Source organism: Meles meles, chromosome 4 (genome assembly GCF_922984935.1).
Source record: "Meles meles chromosome 4, mMelMel3.1 paternal haplotype, whole genome shotgun sequence".
NCBI classification, from domain to species: domain Eukaryota; kingdom Metazoa; phylum Chordata; class Mammalia; order Carnivora; family Mustelidae; genus Meles; species Meles meles.
The window spans coordinates 5,205,594-5,231,197 of NC_060069.1; the positions used below are offsets into that span (position 1 = coordinate 5,205,594).

Sequence of the window (25,604 nt, forward strand, 5' to 3'; positions counted from 1 at the left end):
TCTGAGATTGTGGTACCTCCAGTTTTGTTCTTTTTTTTTCCCCAAGACTGCTTTGGCTTCGAGGTCTTTTGTGGTTTCGCACAGATTTTAGAATTGTTCTAGTTCTGTGAAAAATGCTCTTGGTGTTTTGATAGGGATTGCATAATTCTGTAGCTTTCTTTGAGTGGTATGGATATTTAACAGTGTTTGGTCTTACAGTCCATGATCATGGAATATCTTACTATTTGTATCATTAGACACATTCTTAAAACTGAAATCGTGTATAAAGTTCTAGTGCATCACTACCATATTATACTCTTGTTTGTTTTAGCAACTAGAAACTATTTCACATTAAGCAGCTCCTAGAAATATGTCTTTAGATACCCAGTATTAAAAATCCAAAAAGTATACAGGATTTGACCAATTCTTCATAGGACTATGGAAGCCCGCTCTTTTAGATGGCCATTCTGTACTTTAAATTAAAATTCAAAGAAAATAGCCTTTTAGAGCAGGTATATTAAAATTTATTGTCTAGATGTCTAATTTTATTGTCCATATGCTTTTTACTCTTTGTTTTCCATGGTAACTGTTTAACTAGAAGTTTCTTTGTCTCACTCTTCAGAGTTAACTTTTTTTTTCTTCCCTCTTCTGCTGATCTTTCTTTTCTCATGCTAGTACTGTTTTAACCACTATAGTTTTAGAATGTGATTGAAGTTTAAAAGAATTTACCTATTTTAATAATTTAAAAGTCAGGGGCGCCTGGGTGGCTCAGTGGTTTAGGCTGCTGCCTTCGGCTCAGGTCATGATCTCAGGGTCCTGGGATCGAGTCCCGCATCGGGCTCTCTGCTCAGCAGGGAGCCTGCTTCCCTCTCACTCTCTCTGTCTGCCTCTCTGCCTACTTGTGATCTCTCTCTGTCAAATAAATAAATAAAATCTTAAAAAAAAAAAAAAAAAATTTAAAAGTCAAATTACAGAAAAATAATAGTAGAAAAAATAACTCTTACCCCTCACCTGATTCATCTACTATCATAGTAATTTTCCATAGCTGCATACTTGAATCCTTTTTCTCCATATATGTGTTTTTATTTGTATATAAATATGCATATATAAAACATTAATAATGTTCTTTATAGCAGGTTTTTCCCAGCCCAGGTATTTAGTTATATCCTTTTTTTTTTTTCTCTTTTGATCTAGAATGCTTTCTATTCCTTTTCTTTGACGACGTTGACATTTTAAAGAGTACAGGCCAGTTATTTTATAGAATGTACTCAACTTTGTTTTGTCTAATCTACATGTTTAGATTCATCCATTTAATGAATTCTTGGTAGGAATGCTACCATAACTGATACTTGTCTTCAGTGTATCACATCAGGAAGCACATGATACCAGTCTGTTCACTATTGATGATATTAACTTTAATCACTTTAGTAGGGTGAAGTCTGCCAAGTTTGTATTTGCCTAGTTGCCATTTTCATTTTTAATGTGAAAAGATTCCTTAAGACTGTAAATATTCCTCTTTCTTATCAAATTTTGATGTAATGTTAGCATCTGTTTATGATTCTTGTCTGAGTCATTTATTTCTGTCATGGTCACAGAATGGTAAATGGTGATTTTCTAACTGTCATTTATTTATGTTGTTTATTTGTTGGCCCTCTGCTATAATGCCCCTCTCCATTCATTCATTCGTTTCTTAAAAATTCGTATGAACTCATGGATTGCTACTTCATTCTTATTCTGTCCAGCTGGTTAAAATTGAGTCCTTTTGTTATTTATTTCGGTGCTCAGATTGTTGCAGAATTAGCCAGAGGGAAATTCTTTCAAACATCCTCCTGTGTGCTTTTTGATATTTTTTTTTTAGCATTTCCATTCATTCTGGAATAAGACTATATAGCATCTGGCATCTGTTTGTGCCCTCCCATATGCTAATGAATTTTTAACCTATGATAAGTATTAAAAGTTACTGCAGTTCTATAACACAGTAATTATTAGCTGGTAAATGACCCACATTTTCAGAATGTATTATAGTTTTTCTTCATACAGTTTTCTGTGAAATAAAGACAATGAATATTTAAATTCTCCTTATTTTGTTTTGTGATTTTGTGCCTATTTCCTCTTGGTATTCTTACTTAGAAGTTTTATACCTTGTCTTAGGTAACATCTAAGAAAAATAAATATTAAACTTCTGGAAGTTATATATTAAAGTAGGATTGTGTGAATTGATTCTAAAAATTGAAAGTCAGTGAAGAATATTTATAAATTGTTTTGGTGAATATTTGCTTTATAACAAAACAGTGTCAGTAAACCCAAAAAGAGGGAATTATGATCATCTATCTTTGGGCCTCTCAAGGCATCAGTAATTTAAAAAAACTTCTGTTTTGCACTTACTATGTACCAGATAATATTTTAAGTCTTTAAGTCTTTTTATTTGCTTAAGCTTTAGGACAGCCCTATAAAATGTGTCATTATTCTTTTTTATTGATGATGAAATTGAAACTTAGAGATAGTAAATAGCCTAATGTCATATAGTTATTGCATACCCACTCAAACCAAACTTTTGAATTCTGTTCAGTGTCTCTTCACATTTTTTGTAACTAATTTGCTACTGCTCTCTATGATATCCCATCCTTCTGATGTTTGTCCCATGTCAAACTCTTTTTTTTTCTTTTGGTATTGTTTTTTCTAACCATCTTTTGTATTTCTTCAGTGAGAATTGTGGGGAGAGATTAAAAACTGGTACTTAATCTGCTATCATGAACTAGAAATCAACACATTTCTTTAAACTGAACATAATACAGGGGTTGAGTTTGCTTCAGTCGCATTATTGCTCTTGGATTGGATTATGACTTCTTGTAAATACTGCAGTCATACTTACCTTTGGAAGCATGTTGATGCTACCCTTAGAAGACTATATATGCATTTCCTTGACTAAACTTAGAAATATTTCAGTAACCCTCTTCTGACTCTTCCTTGGGCATGCTATAGCAGAATTTTGTCACCACTTAACACACATCCAGACTACCACCTACCTATTCATTATTGACTGAAAATGTGTTTGAGGGTCAGATCCTGAGGACATAGGGGTCTATTAGAAGCAGTCCTTAATCTCAAGATTTTTTTTTTTTATGTTTTTTAAAAATGCTACCTCCTCAGTATACCTTTTGCCATTATTCTTTTTAGCCGTATCATTTCCTTAGTTTAACCTTCATATTTTCTCCTGTGAATCACATTAGTAGTTACCTCTTTTGTCTTAGTAATCTTAATGTCAGCCTCTTTCTATTCTAGGTTCTATTCCAGTAATTTTCAACTGTATATATGTGTATCTGAAAACCTTACAGAGTTGTTGGGTTTTTGTTTTTAAATACTGACATACTTTCAGATACCATTGTAAGAATATGTTGGTATAATCACCAATTTGTCAGAAGGTTGTCAGTCTATCAAAATTAAAAGTAGAAAGTTGTCAGTCTGTCAAAATTAAAAGTAGACCTGTCCTTAACTGACATTTATAATTTAGGAATTTAGACTACAGAATTATACTTGGACATTTCTGTAAAAGGATGTAGGTAGAAAGATGTTCATCGTAGCATTATTCATAAAAACTTAAAACTTAAAGAAATCTAGGTATCGATCAGTAGAGGATCGGTTAGCTTCGGTAGGATAGTTTTGATTCTGTGCACTGCTTTGTAACTATAAAATTAAAAATAAGGTTAATATTATTGATGTTAAATATTCTGTGTGAGAGGAAATTTAATGAAAAGAACAAGGAGCAGAGTGGTATATAAATTTAAAGGGGTGATAAAATCTCCGTATGTGGACATTTATTAGTTAACATTATTTCCGGAATGATACATGAGGAAACTGTTCAACAATGACTTTCTCAGTGGAAAACAAGATCTGTAGTGGTCAAAAGCTTAATTTGAATAGAATACCATTATACTGTTGGCATATTTTACTATGTACATCTCTTGCTTTTTAAATTTAAAAATCATTTGCTTAGTAACTGGAAATTGACATTTTAAGAGCATGTGCCATTTACAGTGGCACGAAAAAACATTTAATACTTAGGTATAAATCTAAGAATATGTGCAAGATCTGTATGCTGAAAACTATAAAGCACTGATGAAAGAAACTGAAGATCTTAATAAATGAGGATGTATCATATTCATGAATTAGAAGACTCAGTATTGTTAAGATGTCAGTTTCCCCCAAACTGGTCTTAGATGAACAAAGGTCCATTTAAATCTCTGCAGGATTTCTTGCAAAAATTGACAGCATGATTCATAAACTTTATATGAAAGGACAAAAGAAATAAAATAACCAAAGAATTTTGAAAAAGAACAACAAAGTTAGAATTTACACTACGTGATTTCAAGACTAAACAGTAAACCTTATAGTATGGTACTGAAGAAAGAATAAACATATAGATCAAAGGAGCAGTATAGAGAATCCAGAAAGAAATACACTTGCATTTATTTGGTCAGTTGATTTTTGACAGAGGTACCAGAACAGTTCTTTGGGGAAAAGATAATCTATTTAATAAATGTGCTAAAATAGTTGAATATATATATATGAAAAAAAAATCTCATTTCACACTTCACACCATATACAAAACTAACTCAAAGTAGGCCATTTAGACTATAAACCTAAGTGCAAAACCTGTGAGTATAAAACATCTAAAAAAGAACACGGGAATTAAAATCTCTGTGACCTTTAAGTTAGTCAAAGATTTCTCAAACACATCAGAAGCATGATCCATACTTTAAAAATTTCAGAACTACACATTCAGCAAAATTAAGCACTTTTGCTTTTCAAACATAGTATCAAGAGAATTGAAAAGACAATCATATAAGACTTAGAAATAATTATAAATCACATATCTGATAACAGACTTGTATTCCAAAAGATTAAGATCTTTCAAATTTCAGTAGTAAGAAAAGCAACCAATACTTCACCGAAGAAGATAGAGGACAAACACATGAAAAGCAACTTATTATTGTCATTAGAGAAATGCACATTAAAAGCACAATGAAAAAAAATAAAGCACAGTGAGATAATACTACAAATCATTTCAAGAGCAGTGGAACTCATACATTGCTGGTGGAAATGCAAAATGGTGCATTCACTTCAGAAAGCAGTTTGGGTTTCTTTTAAAGTTACATAGACACTTCTCTGACGCAGCAGTTCTTCTCCTGAGTATTTATCCAAGAGAAATGAAAACTTTAGTTCACATAAAAACCTATCTTGATTTTAACTCAGATCATGATCTCTGGTCTTGAGATCAAGCCCTGCACTTAGCTCCGTGCTTAGCAGGGAGCCTGCGTAAGATTCTCTATCTCTTCCTCTGCCCTTCACCCTGTTTGTGCTCTGTGTCTCTCTAAAATAAAATCTTAAAAAAAGAAAACAAACACAAAAAAATCTATACCAGAATGTGTATAGCAGCTGTATTCAAAATTGCCCAAAACTGCAAACAACTCAAATGTTCATCTGGTAAAGGTATAAAAACAAACTGTATTATCATCCATACAGTAGAATAATTCTCAACAATAAAATGGAAGGTGCTAACATAGAGTCAAAGAAACCAGATACACAAAACCACATGCTGTACAATTTTATTATACATTCTGGAAAAGGTAAAACTATAGGGTCAGAAAACATATCCAGAGTGGGGCAAGGGACTTACTGCAGAAGGACATGAGGGAATTTGAGGATTGGTAGAGCTATTCTGTTTCTTGATTGTTTTAATGATTACCTGACTATACATTTGTCAGAATTGCAGAATTGTATGTTGACAATAGTAGATTTTTCTTTATATATAAATTATACCTTTATTTTATCCAAATGCAAAGGATAAAAATAAGAATAATTATTTCTCATGCTTAAGGAAGGCTATTTCAAAGCCTGACCAATATATATTTTGAGTTTCAGAAAGCCCCAGACCAAAACACAAGAACAAAAGAAAATGTTTATCACATGGTAGAGATTTCAGAACTAGGAGCCATAGATTGATACAGTCTTTATTCTTATTTTTTAGCTCTCTAGCAAAGTTACATAGAATGGTTGTAAATATTATTTAACTTAACAACAGTTGTTTAAAAAGGCTATGGAATTGTTTCTGTTGATTCTAAATCTAAATGGGTGGAGCATGAAAATTTATTTTTGTGTTTTTTAATCTTTGTAGATCCTTTAGAGGCATGACGAGGGTGAAGTACGTCTCTTTCCTCAAAAGACAACATACGGTGTAACACCATTTTTGAAAAGCTCAAAAACTAGAAAGATTAAAGTATATTTGTCCAGTGATATGTATATATAATAAAACTGTATTTTTTTAAGAGCCAGGACATGATATACATGAAATTTAGTAGAAAAGTTTGTCAGCCCTAAGGAATAGGGGAACAGATCATAGGTGGATACGAAGTTATTGGTATCATACTAGTTCTTAAATTTGGTTGTCTCTTAATACGTTAATCTTATTATTACACTTCATGCTTCTGTTTTGAAGCATCAAATGCTACTTTAAAAAATCTTAACAAAACAGAAGCACTTCTCCTTGCTGTTGTGAATGGGATATTTTTGAAACACCTGATGGTGTTATTTTTCTGTTCAAATAGGAACATGTTACTATCTGTGCATTACCTAGTATTTCTAGGATAACATCCAGATTTTTTTGTCATAGTGAGGTATCTTGTTAATTGTCCAAACAAGTGTTCTTCTGAAAGTGGAAGGAGGGGGGTGCTACTCTTAATTATTTCAGGACATTGGCATAAAGCAGGATATATAGTCACCCTCTTACACGGCCCTCTGTGATTTGGTTTCCGCTGATCTAGCTTCAGTATATGCTTACACTTAACACTGTCCCAGCGTTTTGAGTTTGTTGGTGAAGCTTTTTTTGAAATTTCTGTTCCTTCAACCTACACTTGTCCTTTGTTGCCAGATTAAATCTTACGTATTTCTTTAAAGATTTAGTCTACACTTTTGCTTCTCTATAAAGTTTTTCCTAACCATTATCACTCTTCCTAGCTAAGACAGAGTCCTTCTTCTTGCCCCTCAGCATCTGATCCTGAGTATGTATTCTTAGTCACACTAATTACTAAATTGTTATAGTTGCTATTTATGTTCCCATTAGATTCTTCTCTGAGATCCAGAAGTATATTTGTTTTAAGCTCTTATTTTATCAGAAGACTTGGATACTGAGTAAACACCTATTTGAAAAATAGAGTTCATATAGTGAACATTTGGTAACTGTTATTTTTTCAGATTACTATTTTAAATTCTTGTACAGGGGCACCTGGGTGGCTCAGTGGGTTAAGCCTCTGCCTTCGGCTCGGGGTCTGGGATCTCTGCGTCCTGGGATCGAGCCCCACATTGGGCTCTCTGTGCTCAGCAAGGAGCCTGCTTTTCTCTCTCTGCCTTCTGGTGATCTCTGTCAAATAAATAAAACATTTAAATAAATAAATGAATTCTCATACAGTTATATCTCTGGTTATTGCACATATACCTCTGTAAAATTACCTTTCTTTATGTTTCCCCATCTTTTTGTTATGTTAAATTTTTTTGTTGTAGTAAACACATGATATCTACTCTTTTAACAATTTTAGCAAAAAAATTAGCATACAGTACAGTATTGTTAACTATTACACAATGTTGTACAGCAGATCTCTAGTTCATTTTAATGTATAAGCTTTTTTCCATATTAATGTTCTTAGTGTTACGTCATTTGCTGCAGTTTATCAGTGGGAATCTTTAATTTTAGATATCTTGATGCCTGGATTATAAATGTTCTTTATGTAATCAGAATTATTAGTTGTTTTCTGTTGTTTTCTCTCTTTGTTGTCTTGCTTGTAAGGCCTTTCCCCACATATTCAAGTCATCTAAGTATTCGCTTTCTTCTTCTTGTATTTTAAGTCTTATTTATTATATTTAAATGTTTGGAATCTCTTTGCATGAACCATTTGTTTCACTTTGAATATGTCTTTAAGTGACTGTTCTTATGGAATTATGGATGTTCCCTACTTTCACCTTTTCATAAGGACATTATTCTATCTCCACTAAGAATTATATTATGGTTTCTTAATGATTTCTGAATGGTTGTGATGCTGTATATGTTGCTTAGACAGCTGTTTGCCTGTATTACTGTAGCATTTCAGGGTCATAAGCAGAAATTATTCATTTAGTCTTTTAAGCAGATCACTGAGATGGAAAGTGGCAAGATCTTTTTTGATGTTACAGCCTACATTGTTTGGAGAGAAAAGTCTAGTACACATGAACTGTTTAAGAGTAGGCCTAAGGTGGTATGATGTGAACACCTGTTCCAGTGTGTTTTCCACTATATACAGAGATATCACTAAAAAAGTCTATAATATTTCACACTGGACTTACTGTTGATGCAACACATTTTTCTTTACACTCTTCCTTGTTTTAAATACTGCTTGGAATTTATGAGAAAGCTTAACAGCAAAATTCCAGGGTCCAAAACTGTTAAGGATTAATGTGTGTTAGCTTACTGTGTAGTCCATTCCTTGGGAAGTCTGAATTTTTGAGTTACAGAAGTTAACTTTTAACTACTTGAACTTTTTACCTCTGTTTTTTACCCTTCTAAATAATTTTTTAAAAAAATTTATAGTGTACTATGCCCATTGGCAATACGACACATTGGATGACCCTTCATTACCAAAGCACATGTAGAATTTGGGAATATTTCTTCTTCATTAAATAATTGTTACTTCTTTATCACTATGATTTGCCTTAATGTTTGTACTTTTCTTAGCATTTGCTTGAGAAAAATATTAACTGTAAACTCTGCTCTTCACCATATTACTGTTTTTTAATTATTATCTAATAAAATTTACTTACTTTCCTTTTATGTAAAATTATGAATTTTAACATGTCTAGATTTATGTAATCACCACCACTATCAAGATGCAGAACAGTTTTCCTCATTCCTGTTTAAAATATCCCCTTTCCTCATCCCTCTTTAAAATATCCCCTATAAAAAAGAAAACCTTTCTCTTCATATTGTCCCTTTTTTCTTCATGTTGTCCCTTTATAGTTAGATGCTTGCCCCACCTACATCTCCTGGAAACCACCACTCTGTTTTCCATCACCATGGTTTTGTCTTTTTGAGATTTCCAAATAAATGGAATCATGAAGTATGTAAACTAGGGCATTAAGTCTTTGGGTAAGCATAATGTCTTCACTGACCATAATGCCTTTGAAATTAATCCAAGTTGTTTGAATCAAATAATTGGTGCGTTTTTAAATTAATAGTTGGTTCAGTTATCCTGTGTTGTGTGGATATACCAGTTTGTTTATTGACAGGCATTTGGGTTGTTTCCATCTTTTGGCTCTCACAACTGAAGGAAGCTCTGTGAACATATGTGTACAGCTTTCTGTTTGAAAATAAGTATTCATTTTTCTGAAGTAAATGCCCACGAGGACATTTATAGGTATTGGGGTATAAGTGTGTATTTAACTTTATTAGAAATTGCCACACCACTTTTCAGAGTGTCTGTATCATTCTGCATTCCTCCCAGTTCCACATTCTCATAAGCACTTGATGTTGTTAGTAGTTTTTACTTTAGCCAACTTTGTATGCAGTTGTATCTCATTGTGCTTTTAATGTACGTTTCCTTAATGCTAATGATATTGACCATCTTTTCTTGTGCTTATTTGTCAGCCTTACATTCTTTTTGGTAAGCCTTGCTGATTATTAATTTGCATCTAAAGGCTTTTTTTAAAAGGGGATATTAATTGTCACTCATATTAACCTACTCTATATATGATAGACCAGTGTTGGATATGAGAAACAGACAAGTTTAGTTCACTCTTTTGTCATGTACCTATTCACTAAAAAATTTGATCCTCCATTCCCTTAAAGTCTCTTGCAAACAGAAAAGTGAAAGAGCCCCAATTTATCCCACAGCTATTATGTAGATTCTCAATATTTTAAACATATCCTATATATGTAGATGTGTATCTACACATATATATTACATATGCATAATCATTTTTCCTTATTCTGTAGTCCTATTTTCCATGAAAATTCAGTTTTTCTAAACATAAACATCCTAGGAGCTTATCCTTTGGACTTTTTTTTAAACTAACATATAATGTATTATTTGTTTCAGGGGTACAGGTCTGTGTATCATCAGTCTTACACAATTCACAGCACTCACCATAGCACATACTGCCCCCAGTGTCCTTTGGACTTTATTTACATAAAATACTACAGTCTTGTTTCTGTAGTGTAGTGGTTATCGCGTTCACCTCACATGTAATACTACAGTTCATCTTCAAGATGTGTGATATCATTAGCTGATCTATTAATCCAAGATAGAGAGCTCTGGTTCCTTTAAATAGGTAAAAGTAATTATTAGGAGAAAGGGCTAAGCATTTTAATATTGATTAATGTAATGCTAACTGCTATAATAGATTAATCTCAATATTTTAATGACTTAACAATAGAAATTATTTCTCATGTCCATGCCTATAAAGTGCAGTAGTGGGAAGTGGGATATCACTGCACCTCCCACTTATTCAAGGACCCAAGATCTCCTGGGTCTTGATATCCTGCGGGCAGGTAGGAGAGTAGAAGATGGAAAAGGCACTCCTGCTTCTTAACTACTTTTGCTCAGAAATGTTCAGTACCCATTACCGTGTCCTCCCACGAACAGTGTTAGCTAAGGGAAACAGGAGGACGGAGGGGTAGGGTTGGAAGAAATTCTTTGTCATCAGCCCAGTACTTGCTGTAATTATTCAGAGATGCTCTCTAGGGTCAGGGTATTAATCAAGGAAAGGCAGAAGGACTGTGGTCCTCATTGATTAAAACAATTCTCTTTTGGCTTTTTCAGTTAGTTTGTCCTTGTTTCATCTGTCTGTACTACAGAAAGATGAAATTGCTGAATAAATGACTTCTGGACAAGTTGGAATAACTTTGCTTAGTATGGAGGATAAAATAATCAGTATGACTGATGTGTAAAGCCTAGAAGGAAAGGTTCTAAATTTTCTTTTGAAATGTGATCAGCCCCCCCATGTTGCTTCTCCATGTCCTCATATCAGGGAGATCATATGATAGTTGTCTTTCTCCGATTGACTTATTTCACTAAGCATGATACGCTCTAGTTCCATCCACGTCGTCGCAAATGGCATGATTTCATTTCTTTTGATGGCTGCATAGTATTCCATTGTGTATATATACCACATCTTCTTTATCCATTCATCTGTTGATGGACATCTAGGTTCTTTCCATAGTTTGGCTATTGTAGACATTGCTGCTATAAACATTCGGGTACACGTGCCCCTTCGGATCACTATGTTTGTATCTTTAGGGATATTGTTATATAATTATACCTGAGAGAAGGCAAAATGCTTCCTAGTCAATGAAAAGTGAGCTTTTTAAAATAATGCAGTGGCTCCCTTAAAGTAAATGCATGATGAACACTAGTATATGAAACATTAAAATGGTGATACTGTGTTTGAAATATGTATTGGAGTGATCAAGTGTCTCCCTCCCACATAACCACCTCTATAAAACTTCTGCAAAACTTTGGAACCGTTTGAATAATTCCTAGTATATAGGTCAGTAAAAATGTATAAGGAAAGGAAATTAAATTTGTGATGATAGGAGAAATGGTAACTAAAATCAAGCAATTCTTCAACATTACTTTTTTCTATATCTTAATTTCTCATTGATAATGTTAATTTGTGTATTACTTTTCTAGTAATTTAACAATTCAGGTGGTTTCAAACTAAAGAGAATTTTTTTTCATACTCATTTCCTTCCACAAATACCAGCTTATCAATGTGTACCTTATATTCTAAGTTAGAGGTTATCAAAATTTGTCTCAGGACTAGTACATGTACTATACTGAGCGTCTTCTAAGTATAGTAAGGTGATTTCTTTAGCATGAAAGTTTATAACTTGACAGTGTTTCAGTAGTCTTGTTTCTGGCATTCTGACTTGAGTCAGTCATTTAATTACTATTACGTTTGGTGAAACCCTGACATCATCTCACTGGTGTTGCATCAAAAGTAGCACTACTCATTCTCCTAATTCTGATGATTTATTTTTAGTGCGGAGTAGGGGCATTATAGATATATTTGCTTATGTGATTTGAAACCTAAAATTTTTCAGGTAAACAGCTAAAATTCTAACTACTTCCTTCAGTATTCTATTTACTGATTTCTCTTTTAATTTGTTGTCTTTGTATATTTATTCTTACAGTTTTTTATCGGGTGGGGAAGATAATAATAGAATATATTGTTAGATATGCTTTATTACAATAAAGACATGTATTGAAACAAAAATGTAGTAAAGGCTCTATCCAAAATGAAATTCTCCTGTAGTTATGATTCTTAATCAATTTTATTTTCTTGAATTCTGTTATTTTATTTGTCTCTGAAAAATAGGGACAGATTTTCACAAAAGAAGAATTTAGTGCCAATAAAAAATGAAAACCTGCCCATCTCTATTAGTAAGAGAGAAATATAAGTTAATGTAAGTTAATACTACATTAAAATAGTGCTCTTGGGGATGCCTGGGTGGCTCAGATGGTTAGTAAACATCTGCTTTCGGCTTAAGTCATGATGTCTGGTCCTGGTCTTGAGCACCACAATAGGCTCCTGCCTCAGCGGGCAGTTTGCTGCTGCTTCTGCCTCTTCCCCCTGCTCGTGCTTATTCTCTCTCTTTCTGTCTCTGTTTCTCAAGTGAATAAGTAAAATCTTAAATCAATAAATAAGTAAATAAATCCATAAAGTTAAACATACACATACTGTGTAATCCAGCAATTCTATTCCTAGAGCAGTGACCCTCAAAGTATAGTTTGGAGAGCCCTGGTGATTTCCAGGGCATATCTGTAAAGTCAGGCTATTTTCATAAGAAGAGGAAGATGCTACTTGCTTTTTTCACTCTCATTCTCTCACAAATGTACATTGTATTATTGGTATCGTGTTAAAGAATATCCACATTTACCTGCAAAGACTGTTAAAATATACCTTCCTTTTCCAGCTAATCAGCGACACTGAATTTCTTCATATACTTCAATCAAAACAGCATATTTTAATAAAATGCAGAGGCATATTTGAAACCTGTTTTTTATTAAGTCAGACATTAAAGAGATTTATAAACATGTAAAACTATCATCCTTCCCATTAAATGTTTTCATTTGAGAAGATTTAGTTCTTTTTCAGAAATACAAATTCTTGGGGCGCCTGGGTGGCTCAGTGGGTTAAGCTACTGCCTTTGGCTCAGGTCATGATCTCAGGGTCCTGGGATCGAGTCCCGCATCGGGCTCTCTGCTCGGCGGAGAGCCTGCTTCCCTCTGTCTCTCTCTCTCTCTCTCTCTCTCTGCCTGCCTCTCTATCTACTTGTGGTCTCTCGCTCTGTCAAATAAATAAATAAATAAACAATCTTTAAAAAAAAATACAAATTCTTTATTATGATACAGTTATTTTAATTTTTAAATGAATTAATACATATTTGAAACATTTATTTTAATATCTAATATAAATCTGTTAAATAGCCCACATAAACAATTTCGGTTTTTTTGAGAGTAATTTTTTTTTTTTTTTTTTTTTTTTTAGAGAGAGAGAGGGAGAAAGGGATCACAGGCAGACAGAGTGGCAGGCAGAGTCAGAGGGAACTGAGCAAGGAGCCCAATGTGGGACTCGATCCCAGGACGCTGGGATCATGACCTGAGCCTAAGGCAGCTGCTTAACCAGCTAAGCCACCCAGGTGTCCCGAGAGTAATTTTTTAGTAATTTTTGAGAGGTCCTGAAAACTAAAAACTTCAAGAACCTCTGAGCTAGACAAATGCATGCATGGACACCAGGAGACATATATAAGAAAGTTTGTGGCAGCATTATTCATAACAGCCTAAAACCAGAAACATTATAAAAGCTAATCAACAATAGAATGAATAAAGAGGATATTCTAAATATAGTTCGAGACTGAAAAACAATGAACTACAGCTACATGCCACAGTATATATATAAATCTTAACTATAAATGTTTAAAGAAGTCAGATTCAAAGTAATTCATACTGCATGATCCATTTATGTGATGTTCACAGCCAGGTGTAATAAAGTCAGTACTTAGAAATGCAGACTTAGGTAGTTAAAATATAGTGACTGACTGATAAGTTAAAATTACTGTTACCATCAGAGGGAGAAAAAGACACTTTATTGGGAGAAGGTACTAGCAATGTTCTATTTCTTGATTTGGATGTGGTGGTTACAAAGGTATTTTTCTTTAATTTATCAAATGTCTTATGCACATTTCCGTATAAATGTTCTACTTCATAGTAAAAATGCTTTAAAATAATCATTTAATTATAAAATCTGGATAAAAATGATTTCTTCAATCTCCCTTTAAAATATAAGCAAAATATTTGTAACATTTTTATGCACAGATTTAAAGCACAGTGTTATTTGGGTCCATATTTATCAACATACATTATATCTTAATTCTCTAGACTGATAGGTTGGTTTATCTTTTTTTTAACCAATTATTACTTTACACATTCTACAAAAATTTGGACTTGAAACCATATTATAAGAAAAAACTATGATAAACATTGTTCTCTTAATACTATGCAAACATAAATTATGTCTCATTTGTTTGAATTTTTTTATTTGATACAGATAGTCGTACAGGCACTGCAGTGTTCCCATTACTCGATTCTTTGGCAGTTGGTGAAAATTACTGATGGTTCTCCTTCCAAAGTAAGTAAGAGTTTCTGAAGGCAGAAGAGTTATGACTAAAATAAATAATCTTGCTTAAATCAGTATTTAATAATTTATTGTTACCAGTTATTTTAATAAATTACAATTTAATGAAATATATATATAGTAATTATTGTTATCAACTCTTGCTTTATCCTATGAATAAATATATTTTACCTCTCTGAAAAATAACCAGTTCTTCAAGCAATAGATGTAGAGTTGTATAGATACACAAAGTTAGAAGTCTTAAAGAAATAACTGTAGTAGAAATCACAGGATCTCTAACAGGTGACATGCTATTAAAAAGAGAATAACATTGAAGGTAATGCTGTGTAGCTCTTGGGGAATTACGGCACCGTGGGGCCCAAACTGAAAAACACTCTCGTTAAAAACAAACTGTTAGATAATTTTTTAAAATTTTAATCCAGCCATGACCATTCGAAACAAAAAGGAAAATACAAATCAAAGATTAAATGAAACTAGGATCCAAGAGAGTCAAGTGGAGCCTAAAACCTACTGTCCTTGAGGATATTTTCCAAGGCCCTGCGGGGTGAGATATCTTGTAGGTAGCATATCTCTAAGTTGGGACACTAAAGATCTACTTCCAGCACAAGGATAAATTAGAAATAAGCCTACAACAGCTCCATTTATGGGGGAATATAAGGGAAATAGCCTGTCTTAAAATTTGTCATTGAATAAAGGAGAGAAAATAGATCTTTCGTAAAAGTTTATAACCATGAGCAGGCTTTCATGTAGGTTTCCACTCTAAATTCATACTGCTTCAGTGGTCCATTAAAAAATTTAAAAAGCAAGTAAAGATTTTGATTTAAAATATTCTGTATTGATGGTATCTCACAATGTTTACATATCCTCATCTTAACAAAACAGAGGCTGTTTAACCAGTAAAGAAGGTTAATACATTATAGAACCAACAGCATGATATGGGGCATTCTTTCTTTGCTGATTAATAATTTGAGGATTTCTCTGCCTTTAGAAAGTAATTGGGGTTTTTATTTATTTTCAGTTAGAGCAACAGTAATGTATTGGTTAGCCTCCTGGTTTTTATATTCTACTGACAGTTTCAGTCTTGAAACACAAAAATCAAAGTTCACCTTTTATTAGTAACTAAAGTCACTTTAAAGTTTATTACAATTTTGTGTTTTTGAAATGTTCCTTAATATGGTAAAATTAAAGGATGTTGAATATATAGAAGTTAAAATTTGATAGCAAGAGTTTATATATTACACATAATTACTTTTATTTTGATTTTTTCATCTGGTTGACTTTGGTATTCTTTTTTTTTTTCTGAGATCATTTAGGTTATCTGAGCCGTTCGTTTTTTGGCTAAATATTGATTCATGCATTTATTAAATTTGGAGTATATATCGCTTCTCGGCCTTTTGGCTAAGATCAAGTGTATTAAATTTGGAGTATATACATGCCCCCCAAATTAGCATAATTGTTAATTCCTCTATTAAATTTAATTTTAATTTTGTTCTTTGCAATTATATTCCATAATTGGAGTGAGAATCTCTATTCTTGAATCCACTTCTTTGGATATTTTCTATATTTTTAGCCCTCTTATAGTAGAATTATTTTGAAATTTCTTAGTTTTGTTTAATTTTGGTCTGACTCATTCTGCTAATAAAAGATACCTTCATTTTTTATCATTTCTCATAATGCAGATTTCATAGTTGTCCTTGCCACACTGGCAGTGCAGCTTTTGTGGTCAACACTGATTTTCTTTATGCCAGAAAATGCAGCATCTTTTAAGTGCCCTCTTATTCAGTTGATGTCTGTATAAAGTTTTGTGTGCATTTATATCATATGTGAAATTCTTCTGACTAAAGTGTCTCTCAAATTATTACTTCTCATTTTGAAGTTGTTGGTAATTTTTTTTAACCAAAGTATATTCAGTAATCATCATGTGCTAGTTATATCTGTCACTGAAAAGTGGTTCTGTAAGTGATAATCTTGAAAAGCATGAATCTGTAAGACTCAAGCAAACTTTAAAAATTAATCTCTCATTGCTAAAGTTTCTCCTTTTAAAACATTTATTTTAATGACTCTATAATAATTACTAGATCAGTAATTGTCAAACTTTCTGATCCCTTATGTGATATAGGATATCTTTGAAAATTTAAGATCCATATACATAAGCGTTGTGTGCATTTAATCTGTATTATTCCTATCCCCCCTGACAAGATATCAACTTCCCAACTATAGTTCCAGCCACATCATTAGCTTTTTGTATAAATAACCTTAAGGCAAGTCACTTGAATAATTTTAAAACAGATAAGGTATGTCAAAACATTTTATCTATTGTGAAATATATTCCAGATGTTAATAACAACTAAAATATCCACTTATCTGTGTCAGGTTACTTATTTCTAAAATTGAAAGTTGTATTGGGCCAATCATTTCTATCTCTAAAATTCTTCAATCTGCTAAAGTTAATAACTGCTATAACTGCAGGTATCTGGATAGATACACGAGAATCTTAACAGTAGGTTAACTCTGGGAAAGAGATTCTTCGGGAGCAAGCATAAGAAGGAGAGAAATTCATTTTTGCTTTATAACTTTTGATACTGTCTGAGGGGGTGTTTTTGTTGATGATGATATCTAACAGTGATAATAATTTTATCAAAAAATTTCAAAAATAACTTGATTCTCCCATCCTACTCTTAGGTTTTGACTTACCACATATAACTCAGAGTTGTTGAGCTTGGATAAATATTAGAAAAATGCCTAGCCTGTATCTTATTTGCTGTAGCAGTATTATTCTGTTGTTTATAAATGTGATATTAAAGCTATAAGGAAATTTGGGGTGAATTGATGAGACCTGTTTGTTTTAGATAAGGCCTAGAAGGGGACATTGTTGTTGTTAATATTACCTTGTTAATATTTTACATTTTGTAAATCACTTTAATTAAATGCTTTAACTTAATTAAAGCTTCCTCATAATTCTATAAAGTGGATGTTATGATAATCCCATTGTACAGATAAGGAGCCTGATACTTAGAAACATTGGAATATGATTAAGATCTGAAACTTAGAGAACTAGTCTTTTGAATCTCGGTCTAGTTTTTCTGTTAACACTTTTTGAATTCTTCCATTGTTAAGCTTTTAATACAGCTAGTTCTAGAGTTTTTAACACAACTAGTTCTAGAGAGTTTTGTTGTTGTTTTTAAACAAAATTCCTAAGGGCACATTGGTTGACTCCTTGCTGAATACAAGCTAACAATGTTTGTTAATCAGTTGTGTACTGACAAATTATTTAAGTTATGTCACAAGCCAGTTTTTTTTCATCATTCAGTATCCCCAATGGGATACATTTAATGACAAGTTACTGTGATTTTAAATGCCTCATTTTGTAATGCCAGTGAGTTACAGTTGAAGTATATAGAGGACTTTGGTAATGAACTCTATCCTTTTTTTCCTTTTATTTTCTGAAAATTAAATTTAATACAGTAGACTCCTGGGGTCTATATATTTAACGTGAGTAATGTTCAGCATTTAGAGACAACTTGAAAGTGTTCTTACATGAATTATTTTTTATTTTTGTTGTTGAACAATTAATATGTTAATGTGAAATGAACCATTTTGCTAGTGAGGAACTAGCCAGCTAACCACTGTTTTTCTCTACTCACTATTGTATTTATAGAAATTCATTTAAATCTCTGAGGAGGTCACTTACATTTTTAATTAATAAATTATACTTACTAGTTTTGGGTGTAAAATATAAATAGATTAGTTTTCATAAATTCAGGCTCTCTTGAGTACTTGTTCAAAAAACATATAAATAAAATTTCTGAATCTTAACCACCTGTGGATTAACCACTGTTAATATTCTGGTGTATTTTCTTGCAGTACTTTTTCTAACTTATTTCAGTCTCATCACAATATATTTACAGTTTACAAAATTTTGTGTCTCATCTTCAATCAACATGTCCTTCAGTTACTAAGACCTGTTTGTAGATAGTATTTTTAATATATGCATGATAGTCCATTGTATAGCTATACCATAATTTATTTTACCACTCTTATCTCTTGGATATTTAGGTTGTTTAAACATGTTAATAAATAAAATTAATGCCATGATAGGCATTTGGGTGCAAAAGCTTGTTCTGTGTTACATTGTTTCATCTCATGTTATATTCTTAGAAATGGAACTGCTGGGTCAAAGATGGTACATACTTTTAAGGCTTGATATATATTGCCAAATTGCTTTTAGAGAGTACTTTCTAAAATTTATTTTTCTTCTCTATTGTCATGAACACGGTCATTCAGAAAGTTATGAATGGTAGTTATATTTGGTTTATAAATTCAAGTTACAATTTAACACAACAATGAAAACTTTCATAAAATAAAATATATGAAAAGACTATATCAAGAACAGGATTAGATCTTTATTTGAATTGGAAGTGCATTGGGTTTTACCAATGGGTATTTCCTCTGTTCCCCCTAATTTCCAGAGTTGAAGCTCTTTGGCAGTCACACAGGTCATGCTCAGTATTCTTTGCTCCGGTGCCCCCTAGTGCTGGTCCTGTAGAAGCAGCCTTCAGTTTCTCTTCTCTAACAGAAAACATCCTTCTTCCTTCAGCTCCTTCTGGACATATACAAAGACATTTAAAGAGCCAGGTAAATAAGAGTTAGGGCTAATATAATGCCCCTCTTGCCATTTTTGGCCTGGGGAGCTAGAATTTATCCTCAATATTTTTTTTTTCCTCCTGGGAGGAGCTGTCCTGCTCTCTATAATCTTAAATTTGTAGCTCTCTGCCTTACCCTGCATGTTCCTATTGTAGATAGCAGTAGGGAGGGCCTGGGGCAGGCATCTCTGCCTTCTGGACCCTGGTCCTGTTCCTGGTCTTCTAAGTTAAAATCAACATCCCTTGGGTGCAATTCATACAAGTACTTCATACAAATACCTCAATTATTATTGAGGTATTTAGCTGCAAAATTTATTCCTCCATTACCATCTTGACTAAAGGGTCTCCTCTGAAAATTCCAACTTGTTTACTTACAAAAAGACTGTGGAAAGGAAGAGTTACAATGAAGATGGGACTGATGGTGGCCAAGCCCAGTGAAGAGAGATGTATAACCTTACTATTCTTCATAAAAATGTACATTTTTAGAAGTGTACTAGAAATAGACTCAAATGTATAAAAGTCTACAGGCTGCTTTCTACACCTGTTTCCTTTTCTCTTGCCTTCCCAGTCCTTTAGAATAACAATGAATAAGAAAGAGAGACAGCTCACTTGGGATCGTGCCCCAAATTCCTGTAGTAACGAACTACAGATAGTACCTCTCCATCTGCAGATTTAACTGCCTTGTATGGGAAGGGAGTGGTGCCAAGAGCAGGAAATAATAGCTGTCCTCTAGGAACACATTTTTAATAGTGTATAAACATTTTACTTTATCTTTTCTTCTTGAATGTTTCCCCCTACCTTTTATTTCCTGAGAATTCTATCCTGAATAACTAGGTAGTTAATTTAAAGCCCTTCCTTTTGATTGTTCATGACTTCAGAGTCATTCTTTGATAGCTGTGTTTCTATTAATACTATGTCCTATCTCAAGCCTGATTGGTTGGTCCAGGAAAGTTAGGGGAGAAAGAGCCAGGTCTTGTTTAAATCCATTTCTTGTTCAGGCCTTAGAATGTTCCTTAAAAAAAAAAAAAAAATCTGGAATACTGAAGTAGGTGGCTGTTTATACCAAATTCTAAGCTTCTCCAAAATTTTATCTAATTCTAACATTCTAAAAACCTCTGAAAACCAAAAGTTAAATATGTTCAATTTAGAAAAGAACTTAGAATTCACGAGTCATTAAGAATTTTATGTTGTGGGGCGCCTGGGTGCCTCAGTGGGTTAAGCCTCTGCCTTCGACTCAGGTCCTGATCTCAGGGTCCTGGCATCGAGCCCCACATCGGGCTCTCACATTGGGCTCTCTGCTCAGCAGGGAGCCTACTTCCCCCTCTTGCTCTGCCTACTTGTGATCTCTCTCTCTGTCAAATAAATAAATAAAATCTTAAAAAAAAAAAAAAAAAGAATTGCATGTTGTTTGCAACTCTGTTCCTGGGATTCCAATTTTAACAATTGCTGTCTGGGGACGCCTGGGTCGCTCAGTGGGTTAAACGGCTGCCTTCAGCTCAGGTCATGATCCCAGCGTCCTGGGATCGAGTCCCACGTCGGGCTCCTTGCACAGCGGGGAGCCTGCTTCTCCCTCTCCCTCTGTCTGCCTGTTGGTCTCTCTCTCTGACAAGTAAATAAATAAAATCTTTAAAAAAAAAAAATTTGCTGTCTGGTTGGGAATGACAGAATAAAGCTTCTTCAGCTTTACTAGCCTATTCGGATGTTGTTTTTACTTACTCAGGGAGAGTAGTCTTTAAAGGATCCACTGAAACTCCTTAACATATTTAATGCTTTATGATATAAAAAATAAGCCAGGACTGAGAAAATCTATTATAAGGAACAATTATTATAATTTAAGAGTGTATTTAAACTGAGCTTATCAGAGGTCTAAAGCAACAGTAAGAATATTTAAACAAACATAACACTTCCCACTTTCTAGTACAGAAATTGGAGACTTGCCTCACCATAATTAATGATAAAAGTTTACTTTCTTGTCCATTTATTTAAATAGGAAATGGGTGGTCCATATTGTACTTAATATTCTCTGATATAATGCTTTTTCCTTCCTAAAGTAGGTTTTTTGTTTTAAAAGAAATGTTTTCCAACAGCCATTCTAAAAGTTACTAGGTATTTGTTAAATGAATTCTTCTTACAGACCCAATTTATAAATGTAAGAAGCTCCTAGCTAATAAATAGGATGTATTTCCAACATTTTTTGTGTTGGAGCATGATCTTTGGAGTTAAATCTAGGTTCAGATTTTGCTGCCATTTTTTACCTCGCATGGCAAAGATAAGCAAGTTACTTCTTCTTTGGAAGAACTTCAGTTTCCTAATGTATATGTGATATTTACTGTTAGATAAGGTTTTGAAGAAGATTGAATTGAAGGAAATGTTTTGGCAGGCCACAACTGTTGTTTTAATGCAAAAATTGCAGTCCCAGTCTGTGCTTTCCTAATCTTCCCTTTCCAAACCAAGAATTGATACTAAATGAATTGTTATCTAAGGCTGTGGGAGTATGTAAACATGCCCAGTAGCTAGTGTAGGTTTGAGAAAGAGCCTGGTAGATTTTTGTTCTCCATCTGTACCTTGGAATAGTTTGGGAATTCAGGTCTCTCAGTTTGGCCCTAACACGCATTACTTTTCCCCTGCCCCTCTGACTCCTCCTCTAGCTTCCTTCATCTTCGTATAGGAAATAAGTCAGATGCTTTGGAACTATAGTTGGCAGCTTAAGGGTTCCTGGATCATAAGTAGAATAGTCTGAGGCAAAGGCATGAGTCAGCAGGTGGGAATTCAAACTCAAAGCAACAACATTGAAAACTAGGTATTACGTTTGGAGTTTAAACATTCAGTAGTTATTTTACTGTGTATTCACAAAAGTGGCACACCCTCTCCCCAACCCCAGAAGAGAAGCTAGTAGCAGCAATTCATACAAGAAAGCAATATTAAAGGTATTACATAGGGTTTACCCCATCACAGTGCTGATGCTTTTTACCACGTCTTTTGCTCACTGATGTGTCCCAAGTAAATGAATTTAGTTCCATTTGTTTTTATCATATTTAATGTGGACAGTGACTTAGTTGGGCTGAAAAATAATGTAATGAGCCTCATTAGATGTTAGTCACAGCGCTGAAAACAGGTAAACATAACACAGTTTATGCTCCAAAGAGCTGTATAGCCCAGTATAGCCCATGAGCCAAATTTGGCATGACCTCTGTTTTTATAATAAAGTATTAATGAAATAGCCATGCTCATTCATTTATGTACTATCTAGGGCTCTTTTATATGACAGTGACAAAGTAGTTGGGACAGAGACTATATAGTCTATATAGTCATATAGTCTGTCTGACCCTTTACATGAAAAGTTTGCTAATCCCTGGCCTCACAACGTAGCTGCCTGCTCTTGTTACCAAACTTTGTCAGTAATTCTATTTGTCTATTCTGGGTAACTAGTTTTGTGCCCTTTCTTTATCATGAAAATTGATCATTAATTCATCACAGGCTTTATTTTCATATTCTGACACCTTTGACCTAGTCTTGGTTCTTATTTTACAACTTTTCTGTTCTATTCCTCCCCATTCTTAAAATGTGGATTTGTCAGGGGGCGCCTGGGTGGCTCAGTGGGTTAAAGCCTCTGCCTTCGGCTCAGGTCATGATCCCAGGATCCTGGGATCGAGCCCCACATCAGGTTCTCTGCTCAGCGGGGAGCCTGCTTTCTCCTCTCTCTCTGCCTGCCTCTCTGACTACTTGTGATCTCTATCTGTCAAATAAATAAAGTCTTTTAAAAAAAAATGGATTTGTCAGATAATGTTGAACTAGTTTTATGTGTGTACTATTAGTTTTTCTATGGCTTCAATCTCCGGCTGTGATTATCTTAATGGTATTTCGTAGTTGTAGATAAAAAGACAGCTAAATTTTGGTCTTTCTCTAGACACATAATATTGTGACACATAATAAAAATGTATAAAGATGAAGTTAAAGGAGAAGTCAGCGGTACAGGGGGAAAATAGTGACTGTTAGGACCAAAGTAAGAAACTTGACTTACCTCATCACTCCAAAATACAGATAGAGCACAAAATCTGCCATGCTGTATCTCAAACCTACACTAGATACTTACTTGTGTGTGTGTGTGTGTGTGTGTGTGTGTGTGTGTGTGTAGGAACTAAACTCTGACCTTTCTTCATTGATTATAGTCATATTGAGATTCTTGGTTCTTAAGGGGCAGTTTACACTTAAGATCTGTTTTTCTTCTCAAGATGTTAGAGTAAGTCAACTTTGAGCCTTTGTGCCTTTTGAGAAAACTTCTATGTGGCTTTTATGATAAATTCACCATCTCAGTTATGCCAGCCTTATTCAGGGTTTTTCATTGTGAGATTTTGCCATCCAGTTGTAAAACATCTTAATTCCTTGAAATTCTTGGTTTCAGTAGATCTACCAGAAAAACAAAAACAGAAAAAGCAAAAAACTTTGGCCAATCTAGTAAAACAACTTCCAAAATGGATACAAAAGAATCTAGTCCCAAGATATTATAACTTAAATCTTGGGAAAATCTTACCACCTGACCCATTGAAATTCATTTCCATAGCTACCTGGGAAAAGTGTTCATGATGCCAAGCTGCTTTCTAAAAAGAAGAGAAAACACTGGTTTCGTTTAGGAAAAAGCATTTAGAAAGAAGTACCATATAGTTAGTTCATATATAGCTTGTACTTGCCTTAGAGAGAGTAGTAAATTACTCTTTTTTTCAGTCTGTGTCTTTAGTTCTCACCTCTATAATTTAGGTACTCTGGCTAGAAAGGGGATTTGTAAGTAAAAAGTATTTAGAGTTGTAGAGGTTCTCCCTAAACATTCGAGTTTCTCAAAATTGCAGTCTGGATAATCAGCATACCTTGTTCTTGGCTTGTGTCCAGTGGGTTAACTAGCTTTTTTTATATTATAGTTTGTATATATATATATATATATATATATATATACACAATATAAAATAAATATATTTGAGTAATTTGAGTTTCAAATTTCTCATCTCCATAATGTCTGTTTCCTCAACATTAATTTTCTTTGTAGAAAAGAGTCATTATAGCAAAATGGTTAAGAGCACAGACTAGAGGCAAACTGCTTTGGTCTTTGGGGCTGCATTTAACATCTCTGTGCCTATTTCTTTGTATGTTAAAACGGGAGAGTGATAATAATATCAGTACCCATCACAGTTATGAGGATTAGTTAATTCACAAAAAACTTAGAGTAGTGCTTGGTACACAGTAAGTGCCAGCAAATGTTAACTTTATTTTAATTGAATTCTAGCCCAGAAAAAAGCTACATATAAAAATGTTCCTTTTTATTCAATGTACATTAAGCATATTTAATTTTTTTCATAATTACTACAGCTATTACAGCAGGAGAGAAGGTTTTTCATTCCAGAATATGCAGAATGTAACAAGTTTTCTCAAATTTTTAAAATAAGCCAATGGTTTATATTTTAAAGGAGTTCAGGTAAATGTACTAACTTTTAGTGGTTTAAACTAAGCTCTTGTTATCGGCCCTGTTTAAAATGTTTTTGGTATTTCTTTTTCTTTTTATCATTTTGAGTATTATCTGTTACTGTTTTTCAAAGGGCATTAAGAATAAAGCCCACTCTATGAAACTTACCTTAATACAGGAATTCTAAACTTGCAAACCCCGAACCTCTTTTAAACTTTTGATTTAACATCCAGAAAATTTCTGAAGATATTTACTACCCTGAATCCCAATAATGGCTGCCTGCCTTAACTTGAGCACAATCACAGTCTTGGGAATCATGATTCCAGCTATTTAAATCAAATAAAATATAGTAAGATGCCCACAAAATGAAGTGGGAAATTGTAGAGTGAATAAAAGTACTGTATTCTGAAATCCACAAGAACCTAAATTCTGTTCCTGGCTGTTTAAAGGGATTTATCATGTAAGATTAGTTAAAATATATAGTATCTCGGCCCATTTACCTAAACCTTTTTGGTATTTGTATTTCTTTTAATGGAATCTAATTGACTACAATAAAACTAACTTTCTTGAGCACTCAAATAATATTTGAGTTGCATCCAAATCTAATCCAGACTTTACTGCTAAAGTCCTTTAGCTTCTATTTTCTTGATTACTTCCCATTTCCACTTTCTTCTTAAAATATTTCTGATTAGTCATCAGTAGGTTGCTTACTTAGTTGCAATGTTAAACTTACAACTCTTCAAATGAATTAGCAAGTTGTCATTTTTTATTTGCTTTATGATTGACCCTTAAAGGAATACTTTGCCTCA

At 33.5% G+C, this 25,604-nt stretch overlaps 1 protein-coding gene and 1 pseudogene across 5 annotated transcripts in view; both read left to right on the forward strand.

Moving 5' to 3' along the window:
- STAG1 (stromal antigen 1) overlaps positions 1-25,604 on the forward strand; it is a 453,722-nt gene that overhangs the window by 389,305 nt on the left and 38,813 nt on the right. For 4 of the 5 annotated variants that reach the window (XM_046002314.1, XM_046002311.1, XM_046002310.1 and 1 more), the window contains one exon: positions 14,614-14,694. The exons of the other annotated variant lie outside the window; for it this stretch is intronic. In XM_046002314.1, the coding sequence (XP_045858270.1) occupies positions 14,614-14,694 (81 nt within the window). The remainder of the gene's footprint in view (positions 1-14,613; positions 14,695-25,604) is intronic. 5 annotated transcript variants of the gene reach the window in all.
- LOC123940974 lies at positions 16,079-16,190 on the forward strand (annotated as a pseudogene).